This window comes from Lycium ferocissimum, chromosome 7, assembly GCF_029784015.1.
Source record: "Lycium ferocissimum isolate CSIRO_LF1 chromosome 7, AGI_CSIRO_Lferr_CH_V1, whole genome shotgun sequence".
NCBI classification, from domain to species: Eukaryota; Viridiplantae; Streptophyta; class Magnoliopsida; order Solanales; family Solanaceae; genus Lycium; species Lycium ferocissimum.
In genome coordinates, this window is record NC_081348.1 from 63,474,721 (window position 1) to 63,488,010 (window position 13,290).

Genomic DNA, 13,290 nt, shown 5'->3' on the forward strand with positions numbered 1-13,290 from the left:
AAAGATTTATGTCGATACATGATGGTATACTTGGTATCCCACCTAGGGCAACCGCACCATCAACTGCTGGGAAAACAAGTGGTAATGGAAACTCTGGCAACAGGAACAGAGACAATCAAACGATGGCACCTGCAGTAAGAGCACAGGTGAATCAATTTCATCACAAAGTAGAATTTCCATATTTCGAAGATGGTGACTCTCAAGCATGGCTGAGAAAATGCAAATGATATTTCCACTACAATAACATAGTTGACCCTCAGGAGAAACTAGAAATGGCAGTTTTACACTTAAATGGTAGAGCAGAAGCATGGTACTACTCGTATCACTTGAGTAAGGGGAATGTGGAGTGGGCAGAGTTTCTTTGAAGAACTCTGCAAGAGATTTGCTGAAGGAAGTAATAATATACTCAACCTCTTAGGTGAATTCAAAAGGGTGGAACAAAGAGGGTCAGTTAATGATTACTTGGAGAAGTTTGAAGACCTTAAAGCTTGGGTGCTTATGAGAAACCCAACTATTCCTGAGGAGTTCTTCTTAGGATTCTTTGTGGAAGGATTAAAGGAGGATATTAGGCCCATGGTAAAGATGCTTGACCCATACACACTAAGTCAAGCTGTAGATAAGGCCAGACACTATGAGAAACTGTTAGATACAGCTAATAAAAGGAGTAAGGTGACTTAGGGCAAAGGACCAGGACAAGCTAATAATTCCACCTACAGTACTAACAGTAGGAGTGCACCAATAGGGGAAATGAATAATAGGTCCATGGAGGCAAGGAGGAGTCAAGGATTATGCTATAAGTGTGGGTATAAGTACTTCTATGGCCATCAATGCAAAAACAAGCAGTTGAATGCTATTTCTGCAGATGAAGGACAACAAGAAGAAGAGATAGAAAAGGAGTTGATAGTCACAGGAGAGGAAGATTCAACACCTTTCAATGAACAAGAGCTGGTGGAGGAGGCCATAAGTTTGCATGCATTATCAGGGACTGAGGTCCCAAACACTATCAGCCTTATAGGAGAAGTTAAGAAGCAATTGGTGAGTGTACTACTAGACTCAGGCAGTACTCATAGTTTCCTAGATATGAAGACCGCTAAGAAAATGGGAAGTGCAATCAGGCAAGTGAACCTAATGAGAGTAACAGTAGCAGATGGCAACCAAGTTATGAGCCATCATATTTGCCCAAGGTTCAGATGGAAAATTAATGGGATTGAATTTGAGGACTGTGTTAGGCTGATTAATGCGGGGCATCGACATGATATTGGGGGTATGGATGAAGAAGCACAACCCTGTGCTACTAGATTTTGAAGCTTATGAGGCCCAGGTCACTCACCAGGGGAAAAGGGTCAGATTGAGGGGTATGCATCATCAAGCTACTCTTAAAAGCATGACTTCTACCGGTGTTAAGCAACTCTTGAAGAAAAGTAAAGTGTTCGGGGCCATCCGTTTTTACTATCGGCTGCAGAGGAAGTTAAAGAGATAGAGGTATTACCTCGGGGAAATCAACTTTTTCTTCGAGTTGTTTGCGATGTGTTCGGTGAACCCAAGTCTCTCCCTCCATGCGACAACATGATCACTTCATACCACGCGAAACACAAAGACTGAGTTAGTATAAGGCCCTACAGGTACAATTTTTTTCAAAAAAATGAGATAGAAAAACAGGTGAAAGACATGATAAGCAATGGGATTATTCAGCCTAGTCATTCTCCATTCTCTTCCCCTGTGCTATTGGTTAAAAAGAAGGATAACACTTGGAGATTTTGTGTAGATTACAGGGAGTTAAACAAGATGACTGTCAAGGATAAATTTCCAATTCCCTTGGTGGATGATCTATTAGATGAGCTAAATGGGGCAGCTATTTTTTCAAAAATTGACCTTAGGGCTGGCTATCATCAAATTAGGATGAATGGGGATGATATATACAAGACAGCCTTCAGGACACACTTGGGGCATTATGAGTTCAAAGTCATGCCATTTGGCCTAACTAATGCACCAGCCACTTTCCAAAGCTTAATGAATCATGTATTCAAGGATTACATTAGACAGTTTGTACTTGTGTTCTTTGATGATATATTGGTATATAGTGCCACTGTGCAGGAGCATGTGGGGCACTTAAAGAAGGTGATGTACATTCTGAGGAAGGAACAGCTATATGCAAAGAGGTCAAAATGTTCCTTTTGCCAAGAAAAGGTGGAGTATTTGGGGCATGTAATCACTGGGGAAGGGGTGTCTACAGATCCTGCTAAGATTGAAGCCATGTTAACCTGGCCTATCCCTAAGACCCTTAAAGCATTAAGGGGATTTTTAGGCCTCACGAGGTACTATAGGAGATTTATCAAAAATTATGGGTGGATTAGCAAGCCACTGACTGTACTATTAAAGAAGAACTCGTTCAAATGGAGTTCTGAACCACAGGCAGCCTTTGAAGAGCTGAAGAAGGCTATGACTTCAGCCCCAGTTTTGGCTTTAGCTGACTTTACTAAAGCTTTTATTGTGGAAACTGATGCTTGCTCAAAGGGGACTAATCTACTAGGTTTTCTTAGCAGGCGTTTAGCCAGGAAAACCAAATATTTTTCACTTTATTTGGAATTTTAAAGTTGGAGTTGAAGATGAAATTATGTTTTGTAATAGTTTTTGCAAATAATATTTATTATTTGAATGTACTGGAAGTGAAAAAGTGAAAACAGGTTTTTTGGTGTTTTTCAAATTCCAAATTGTATTTGGAATTTCCATGGCCAAACATTGATTTTCAAATAACGTAAAAACGTTTTCTAAAAAAAGTGAAAAATTCTTGCAGCCAAACAGGTCCTTAGAATGTTTAATGGTTCTCATTTTAGCCATTGATTGAGGATCATTCATTTCCACGTATTAGTTTTCAGTTTGTGATCAGTTTCTTCCGTAAGTCTTACGGTCTATATCATTCTGATAAATAAAAAATAAATAAAAACAAGTTTATAAGCAATAGTCTTGCAACCAAAATAAATAGCTTTTTTAATTGTGCCATTCCAAAATTAAAAGTCTCCTCATGTTAAACAAATGGACATGAAAAATGAAAACGAAAAAAATAAAAGGCTTGCAACTTTGATTTTCCAGTTAAATGAAATAGAAAAGCGTACAAAAGTCACAAGAGTATAATTGTAAACTAGTTTTTTGTACATTTAAAACAAAACACAAGTTTTAAGTTAAACACTGTATATCCATTTTTAGTACAGTGAACCAAACGCGTGATAAAAAATAATATCTGCATAACTAATCCACGTATAACTAATTCTAGTATAACTAATCCCTGCATAACTTGTTTCCGTACCAAACGACCCCTTGGTGTTGGGTGCTATATACATTGATCTCTCATGAAAGAATATGCAAGTCGCCGTCCTTGCTTGAGCATGCACAGTCGACTTAGGATGCACATCAGCATAAAACTTCGGAAGGAAAAATAAACTACAGTTTATACCGTTATCGAAAGCAATTGCTCCATCTTTAGAATCATGAGTATCTCCCACTCCAGCATCCCCCTCAAGCACTCAGTGACAGGGAAATGACGGAGGACAACTGGTATTTGCTCGGTTTAGCTGAACCTTGGATTTGAAATTTCAATTCTGTGCCAGATCGAACAGTGAATTCCTTCCATTCAGAAGTTGATACTCCTTCAGCACGATAATCCCGAGGGTAGTATAGGACTATGAGCTTTGAATGAACTGCATCGCACAAAGCAACAATGATTTCTTTAGAATTTCAAGTATTAGATCATCGATCTGTCATGCAGAACATGTCTAACCAACGTAAATTTTAAGGAATTCTTCTAATGCAATCAGGCCAACACAATTTCCTTACTACAAAGCATTTCATATTCCTTACCCAGACCAAACATGCTCGTTTTCTGGATCTCTAGTCTACTGACTTTTGATCTCCTGATATTTCTCATTGCTTGAATATCCTCTCTGTTCCCTTTGAATTCCAGAAACTCTCCAAGGAGACACTTATTACCTTTAAGCTCTAACCTGCATGTGTTCAGAAGAATTTTAGTAAAACCTTGACTAAAGTATACCAAGTACAATTTTCATTCAACAGAGTACAAGAAATATTATTTCCACATCAAGCTGCTGTGCTTTTGCGGACTGCTTTCATTTCTTTGAAGTTCACTTGCCTACTCTCTCAATCACACAGAAGCACATATCTTGGATATTTTCTCAGAGAAAGCTGATATTCTCAACTTATCTTCGAGTGATACTACCAAATGCTTTCTGCACTGTCACCACAAATCTAAAATAGTGGTTTTCATCACCTGATACACTACCTATGAGTCTATGACCATGAGGATTACACAGCCAGCTTCATCTAACTAGATGTTGTTCTTACCCAGTATCACACGCTGCAAATAATCTAATAAAAGAACGAATTGAAATACATCACATCTGGACAAACAGTTGGACTTGGACCAAATATTTCCCTCTGGTTCCTGAAAGCATCATGGAATACAGTCATGAAGACAGACAAAATTATAAGTAATGCAACAGACCTATCTGACGTCGGAGCTGTGCTGAGAATGAAGTTAAGCTTCTCATATATTGATTCCTGAAATTCCTTCTTCCCGCCACGAAATGCACCTTTAATCCAACCAGAAAGCATGTTCTTATATTGTGGTGTTAGTTGCATCCATTGGTCATATGTTACGACCTCAGGAGGAAAAGAGACCGAGTGAATGGTACTGCAAAAGGAGAAGCAAGCCTTAGACCAATGCACAAAAGGCTAAGTACAATAATCACAAGACAAAAAAGTGAAACATCGACAACAACGGTCTATGACAGAATTACAGAAACCTGATGGTATATCTCCCTCTGTCACTTCTAGATACTCAAGAATTAAGAATTTACTTTAATCAACTTAATCGAACAAAAGTAACTCAAAACCCATTGTGTCTGTGTAGTTTGCATGGTTATTTTATACCTTAAGCATTAATGAACAACCCAATTAACCGAGCTCTGGGTAAGCCACATTCAGTTCCAGCAATGGCTTTAGGAGTTAAAACTACGAAGAAGAACAAAACAGCAAGCTCTGAAATAACTGCTGCTGAAGACAATTATGCTTATCTATATTGTCAGATTAAAAACAAAGTCTTCCCTTCAAAATAATGCTTCTCAAAGGTACTTATTGGAGACATGTACAATCATTGAGCCAGCACCATGGTTCATGTGTTTATCTGTTGACCAACCAAAGCCTAGAAGAAGTAACTCGAGAGAATGTTGTGCAACGCAAATACTATCTTAATTTCAACATTTACTGTGATATATAACCACCAGAGAATCAGATGCTTGCCTGAAATTGGGGTTTGGACATATAACTTTGGCAGACAAATATCCTTCTGGAAGAGCAACCCCCCTTTGTTCGAGGTAAGATTCGAGAATGGGAACTAACCCTTTTGCATCTGCAACCTGAAATACAGAAATCTATAATACCAAGAGAAGAAGACACTTATAAAGAATGAGATAGATAGAAAAAACAAAAACCCCATATGCTGCCCTTTCCCAAGGTTAAGGAACCATATGTACTTAATAAGCTACTCGACAAGAAGATATTGTTGATCAGTGCATACCCAGCACAGAAATGATGCAAGAATGCAAAAGAGGGAAGAACAACTACACCTCAATCTGAAGCAACTGACCACAAATATGAATCCTCACTGACCATGCAAGAATGAAGCAAAGAAAGCAAAAGAAGGTATCTGAATTGAATTTTATCCCCACCAAATATCCTAGAAGGCAATTAATGCAGAACATAATAGAATCTCAAAACTTTGTAAGCACATGGACTCATAATTATTGTTGCATGACCAATGAGCTTACTCTCCAAATAATCAAACAACCAGCAGCAAATGACAACAACAAATCTCCCTGTTGCATCTCCTCACATGGACAAACCCTTTGGGTATATGCTTCATGATATGCCCACAAAGCCGCTTCCGCAAAGATCCTTTCTTTGCCCATCTGTTCAAGCCCATTCATCAAATAAGGCATCACATGGGTACTCCTATTTAGTCTTCAGAAGAGAATACCAGGGAAAACTCTTGTAGTGAGTTAATATAATCAATAGGACCAATCTAGCACTCTCGCTGATTGTTCTCTCTCCGCAAGTATCACCGTTGTAAGCAAAATTCTGGATTCTAGAGAGCAACCTGCATTTCTTTCTAAGTTACACGGACTCGGGTGCAGGTATCCGATACGGGTACGGATCCGAGTGTCGGATTCAGCAAAATTTAAATTTTAAGATTCGGGGGTTGCGTATCCAGCTATAATTATATTTCAAGTATTTCGATAGTTCAATATTAGTTATTGCTCCTAAATTAATATTAATTAATATAAATTAAGTGCGCTTAAATTCTCTCATTCTTGATATAGTTATCTAAAATGCTCGATTATTCTTCTTTGGCATTTTTCTAAGTTATTTCAATTCATTATCAAATTACATATTTGAAATTATGTAAAAATACTATAAGTTACAATACTTAATAATTTAAATTATTTAAACGGCATATGAAAAAATACGTTCCAAGAATAATCCGTTGTACAAAGGGGTCAATTTTATTATGTACAACCAATAAATTTGTCCGTGCTTTTGTGCGATTAAAAATATAAATTAATTATCAAAAAAATGACATGCTAATAATTAATTTAGAAATTATCCCTATATTGTATGAGAAAGAAACATTTATAAATAGCATAATTAGGTGCCTTTCAATTTTGTGTCACAAGTAGCATATAATGGAAAATAAAGGGGATAAAAATAGCATATATGGAGAATAAAGGAGTCAATTTTGTACGTTAATACAATTAAGACTTTAAGAGTCCTAATTCTAGCTTCTACGCGTCTCCTCCAGCTGTAACCCTTTAACTTTTAAGTGGTCTTCTTCAAATTCTCCAAACTTCCTTGTCAAGCTTTTACAACAAAGTTTTTACAGAGCAAAGTTAGCCTCTAGGTCGTCTCTTTCACTGTCTCTTCGTTCTTTCCTCAAGATAGAAAGAGAAAGCCATTCAAGGCCGGAAACAAACCCTCCATCTATATCATTGCTTCTCTCTGCCATCCGCACTCAACACAACCTTGTATTCTTGGTTTATATGAAACATGAAGCAGCAAAAATGAGATAAAAGTACTATAATATTGAAAGTATGTCATTTTCCTTATCTTAAATCTGTTTTATTTTTAATTTTGAGAAATCAAAATCATAAATTTCCCGCCAAATTTGTCGACGGACTCCGGTCAAAGTATCCAAAGTTAGTTGACTGTATCCCTGACGTTTGCCGTTCCCGCACCCGCACCCGACCCGTGTCGAGATGGGAACAGCACCCAAACTGGCGAGTCTGTGCCACTTAGATTTCTTTAGCTGATTGGTTATAGGAGGTAATTTGGATTAAAAAAATGTAGGGAGATTGTTCAGATTTCACAAATTGGCTTTCAGAAATTATTCCATACCAGTTCCAGCATTAGATGGTTAAAAATAATTGATACGGTAAACATCCAATCGAGAAACAATAACACTACTCTGCAGTTGGGTTCATTAAGATATCCTTAGCAGCAGAATTGTTTCACAAGAGGTGATATACTTGGCAGGGCGTTTTATTACTGTGAAAGAATTCTCTTTCATAAACTTGGACAAAGAACACTATCTTTTCAGAGAGTGGTTGATTTGAAATTCTCCATGTAGAAAATCATGGGATGTATCTAGCCAGTGCTCTCTGTTAAAGTACTTGTGCATAAGCTGCAACAAATATAGCACTTCTTCTAGGTACAATCATGATTAGTGGTGGCAAATGGGCGGGTTGGTTCGGATTTGGGCGGGTTGAAAATGGGTTGAATAAAACGGGTGGGTTTACAACCCTCCAAAATTTAATACGGGTAAAAAACGAGTTGGGTAAAATATGGGTTGGGTAAAAAACGGGTTGGGTAAAAAAGGGTGCTGACTCATTTTTATTTCCTAAAACTGAAAGTTTGCTGAAGCTTTACTTTGTAGCGTAACTAATCTTTTTTTTTCCAGACAAACGAAGCTTTCACTTATCAACATCCTAGCAACATCCACATACAACCTACTCCAACACCACAGCAGGTTAAAAGCTTTAAGTAGTCGACACACATTTTTACAAGGAGAAAATAAACATATTCCTTTCAAAATGTCTTTGTTTGGTGAAATCCTGTAACTCAACTTTCATTGCCCTGATTCCCAAAAAGAAAGGTGCTATTGAACCGAGGGATTTCAGGCCAATAAGCCTCATCGGTAGCATTTACAAGATTCTAGCTAAGGTGTTAGCAGAGAGATTGAAGAGGGTTATTGGTAAGCTGGTCTCTTCTCACCAAAATGCTTCATCAAACAAAGACAGATAACTGATGCAGCTCTCATTGCAAATGAAGTACTAGACTGGAGGATCAAATCTGGGCTTCCTGGAGTTATGAGCAAATTAGATATTGAAAAAGCCTTTGACCAATTAAATTGGTCTTATCTGATTGCAATCTTGAGGAAAATGGGATTTGGTGATAAATGGTTAAAATGGATGAGATACAGTATTTCTACGGTCAACTATTCAGTCTTGATAAATGGAGGTCCGGTGGGATTTTTCTCTCCTCAGAAAGGGATCAGGCAAGGAGACCCTCTCTCCCCCTTTCTGTTTATTCTAGCTATGGAAGGATTAAGCAAAATGATGGAGAAAGCCGGTCAGATGCAATGGATCTGGGGGTTCAGTGTTGGTGGCACAAACACTGGAAGCACTGTTACAGTCTCTCACCTTTTGTATACTGATGACACATTGGTCTTCTGTGAAGCTGAAAAGTCTCAAATGCAATACTTAAACCTTACCCTCCTCCTTTTTGAAGCCTTATCAGGGTTACATATCAACAAGTTGAAGAGCATTATATACCCAGTCAACAATGTTCTAAACATTGATGAACTGGCCGGAACTATGGGGTGCAACATTGGGACTCTCCCTAGCACTTACCTGGGTCTTCCATTGGGGGCAAAATTCAAAAGTTGTGAAATTTGGAATGGGGTGGTGGAAAAATTTGAAAAGAGATTGACTTCATGGCAGCTTCAGTACCTATCTCTAGGGGGCAGAGTCACCCTTATCAGTAGTGTACTTGATAGCATACCCACTTATTTCATGTCTCTATTTCCTATCCCTGGTAAGGTGCTAGAAAAATTGGATAAGATCAGGAGAGACTTCTTATGGGAAGACAATAGCAACTCAAAAAAATACCACAAGACTTCTTATGGGAAGGCAATAGCAACTCAAAAAAGTACCACCTAATAGCATGGGACAAAGTCTTGAAACCAAAGTATGAGGGAGGGTTGGGAGTAAGAGATCTGTCAGCTCACAACAAAAGTCTATTAATGAAGTGGCTTTGGAGGTATGGCACAGAAGAACCAAGCTTATGGAAAGAGGTGATCAATTCTATACATGGGGCAAAGGATAACTGGAGCACCCGGATATCTAATGCCCCCTATGGAGTTGGGCTTTGGAAATATATTAGCAAGCTGGGTGATGAATTTTTCCAGAAGGTCCACTTCAAGCCAGGCAATGGAGAACATATAAAGTTTTGGGAAGACAAATGGCTAGGCAACAACACTTTAAAGGAAGAGTATCCTGGTTTATTTAGCATGGCACTGGACAAGGTCTCCTCAATTGCCCAAAACAGGAGCAACAACAGTTGGGATGTACATTTCAGAAGATACCCACAAGATTGGGAGATACAGGAATTACTGGAATTGCTAGCAAAGGTGGAAGCTTCTAGCATTGATGCAAGTACTTCAGACAGAATAAGATGGGGCAGCAAAGGCAATTTCTCAGTTAAAGATTGCTATAGTCAGCTTGGCAACCAAGATCAGGTCATTGACTCATGGCCTTGGAAGTTGATTTGGAGGACGAAACTACCTACTAAGATCAAATGCTTCAGCTGGATAGCTAGCCTTACTATAGATAATCTTAACAGGAAAGGACTTCAACTGGACAATAAGTGTTTTTTTTTTTTTTTTTTGCAATTGCCAGCTGGAAACAGTCAATCACCTCTTTCTTCATTGTCCAGTAGCTTTTAATCTCTGGAGCTTATTTTTCACTATTTTTGGATTAAGTTGGGTGATGCCTCAGAATCTGAGAGAGGCATATGTGAGTTGGAGTAAATGGAAAGTTGATAAGGCCATCAAGGAGACCTGGTTGATGATCCCTGCTGCTATTTTTTGGAGCCTTTGGAATGAGAGAAACAGTAGGTGTTTTGATGGCATCTCAACTCCAAGTCACTCTCTTAAAGCTAAATGTTTAGTTCATCTCTTTTGTTGGACAATGTTGTCCCCAGTAACTAGTTCAGTACAGTTTTTGGATTTTATTAGCACTTTAGCTCTTGACTGAGACATTGTATTTGAGGCAAACAATGTTCTCCTACACTTTTGTTCTTTTGTAATTAGCCTCCTGTAACTTTGCATCTTCTTGATGCGTATCTATGAAACACATTACTTCATCAAAAAAAAAAAAAAAAAAAAAAAAAAACTTCTGGATGTGGCAAGAATAAGCAGCATGCACTAGTGAAAAATGAACGATAATTTACAAGTGACAACATTTAGACCACAAAAAAACTGCTAAATAGATCAGCTAATATAAAACTTAGACATAACTAAAGTTGACAACATTTACAAGTGACTATGAAAGATTAGAAAAATAGAAGTTGGGGATAAGATCCATAGTCAGGTTTATGATAATTGGTCAATTTTTTTAAGATACATCGTTGGTATGAAGTTCTACAAGGAAAACCAAAGTTGAAACACAAGTAAATGACTTTCTCATAATAGATAAAAATTCCTCATTAGCCACCGTAGATATCTCTGCCTAAGATCAATCACAAAGTATTGACAAAAAGGAGGCAATAATAGTGTGTACAAGTAACTAAATAGATTTACTTTTGTACTGACATTTAGCAATTTTACCTCTAGAAATTCTACGGGCTGCATGAGTAGCAAGTGCAAATGTAGAAGAAAAAAAAGATTCACTAAACTTGTGGCACTAGGGCAAGGATTTCGGCCGATCTACCAAAGCATACATACATCAACTAGTTTGGCTCCGTAACATAAAACAAATAACAAAACAAAGATTTTCAACTTACAGGATCGGAGAGATGTTGGGTCTTGTGTTTATGGCCTCCAGCGCAAACCCAGTTCCCATCCTTATCAATGGCAACAAATCCCGAGATATTCTTTACACAGATCATCACTGCTTCCCTGCAGAACCAGAAGCAAATTCGTGATTCAGGTTGACAAGAGGCGGTTGCTCAGAAGGTAAATATCCTTCACCTCCAACCCCAAGGTTGTGGGTTCGAATCACCAAGGAACCAAAAAGGCGGCGGCTCCTAGGGAGGGGTAAATGAAAAAAATCGTGATTCAGGATTTCTTCAGGCTAATTAAGAGAAGTAGAACTCTTGAATAACAGAGAGAACTATCCTTGTGGTACCTTCTCTTCTCTATAAAACAAACTTGAACAGACACAATAAAAGTAAGAAAAAATTTTACAAAATCGGAAAAGAAAAATTTAACTTTAAAAGTGTTCAAATCATAGTCAAAATGCAAAGCATTAGGAACTGCATAAAGTTGAAAGATGTTGCAATAATGTATATCGCTAAGAAGCATAAAAAGGGCAGCCCGTGTGCACTAAGCTCCCGTCTATTGTAACCAGCCTTACCCTGTATTTCTGCAAGAGGCTGTCCCGTGACCTCCTGGTCACATGAAGGCAACTTTACCAGTTACACCAAGGCCTATTATATCAGTAGGCATCATATACTATGAATAATGAGCATTTAAATATACTCACAGTTGTGTGATGAGAAGTATATCAACAGTTTGTCGAGTAGCAGTGTCAGCATCAGGAACTTGAAGCCCAACATAAGCCTTACCACCATAAAGCTTCTCAAGTCTAGTCAAAATGAGGATTATCAGAAATGAGACTTGTGTAATACTCCCTCCGTCCATTTTTACTTGTCTTGAATGCTAAAAATAGATATTCATTTTTTCTTATCCAGTTTGAAAAATCAAAAGATAATTTACCATTTCATATTGTTTTATCCTTACTATTAATTATTGGGTTGGAATTGTTAGTGGTTGCACAATGTTTAAATTATATTTGATTGATTTCAATCATTAGATGACTTATAGCTTATTTAGTCACTTATTTTAAAAAGTGTTTTTCAAAAAGTACTTTTGGTGAGAAGCAGTACGTGTTTGACTAATTAATTTAAAAATAAAAGTAACAATTAATGTTTGGCCAAACTTTTTAAAAGCGCTTCTCTAAGTGTAATTTCTCAAAGTGCTTTTCAACAAAGTATTTTTGGAGAAAAATTACTTTTTTTAGCTTCTGAAAAACAGTTTTAGCACTCCACAGAATCACCTATTTTCTCCCAAAAAATAAGCACTTCTGTCCTCCAAAGCTTGGCCAAACAGGCTATTAGTAATAATTAGACGTCATACAGTAAAATCATCATCTTAAAATGTGTGTGAAGTCAATACGTGTGGACGGAGGGAGCAACTAATAGCAAAAGGGTGGGACGGGAACAGAAGCAGTAGATACCTTTGTGCTACGGAAAAGAGGGCATTGAAATCAGAGATTTGGTCGTCGTCATCGGGGTCATCGTAAAAGAAGCGCTTAACCACTCTGTAAACCACAAGACCACATAGCAGCTGCACCCACATGCCTATTTTTATTTTGATAATTATAATTGTGTGCACTACAAGTATTGATATGGAGCTGGAATAACTACAGGCGAGTTATGCAACTGGGTTTTTGTTTTACTGTATTTTCACTAGAAGATCCGAGGATCATGTTTAATTTTATTTAAAAAAAAAAAAAAAATAGCCCCTACGCTTTTCTTAATCACAAAGACAACCGAGGCCAAGCGTACGCCTCATTTGTTGTTGGGAAAAGGGTCAAAAATACCCCCCTCTACTTTGGAAAAAGGACTAAAAATATCCTCCAAACTTATTTTGGATTAAAATACCCCTCTCATCCTTAAAGTTTTCAAATATTTTTGTCTTGATGGAAATTATCTCCCAAAATAACCAAAATCATTTCTAAACCAGCCAATCATTTAAACCCGCAACTAAATAATAAATAAGATCACTTATTCCCAAATTCCCTCAAACTTCAAACCTACGTATTGGGGGAATAAGGGGATCTTATGGTTATTATTTAGTTGAGTGTTTAAATGATGGGTGGATTTAGAAAATAATTCCGAGGTTATTTTGGGGGATATTTCGTCAAGAGGGGTATATTTGAA

The 13,290-nt window shown here is 37.6% G+C and overlaps 1 protein-coding gene across 2 annotated transcripts; it reads right to left on the reverse strand.

Moving 5' to 3' along the window:
• Positions 1-3,123: 3,123 nt before the first annotated feature.
• LOC132061814 (uncharacterized) lies at positions 3,124-12,880 on the reverse strand. 2 transcript variants are annotated; one of them, XM_059454462.1, is made up of 7 exons: positions 12,585-12,876; positions 11,832-11,933; positions 11,131-11,245; positions 5,314-5,429; positions 4,517-4,705; positions 3,856-3,998; positions 3,124-3,695 (listed from the first exon to the last, which is right to left on the reverse strand). In XM_059454462.1, exons 1-7 carry the CDS (start codon positions 12,704-12,706, stop codon positions 3,514-3,516), a joined length of 969 nt encoding a protein of 322 aa, XP_059310445.1. In that variant the 5' UTR covers positions 12,707-12,876; the 3' UTR covers positions 3,124-3,513. The 2 variants fall into 2 exon arrangements, with proteins under 2 accessions (XP_059310445.1, XP_059310447.1); XM_059454464.1 differs by lacking the exon at positions 4,517-4,705 and having other exon boundaries at positions 12,585-12,880.
• Positions 12,881-13,290: the final 410 nt, after the last annotated feature.

Excerpts from the sequence above, each read along its gene's own strand:
- LOC132061814 (XM_059454462.1), bottom strand. The coding sequence starts at position 12,706 with ATGTGGGTGCAGCTGCTATGTGGTCTTGTGGTTTACAGAGTGGTTAAG. Across the intron at positions 5,430-11,130 it reads CCCAACATCTCTCCGATCCT|GTTGCAGATGCAAAAGGGTT; the intron begins GTAAGTTGAAAA and ends TCTGTATTTCAG. Across the intron at positions 3,999-4,516 it reads ACAGCTCCGACGTCAGATAG|GTTAGAGCTTAAAGGTAATA; the intron begins GTCTGTTGCATT and ends GAACACATGCAG.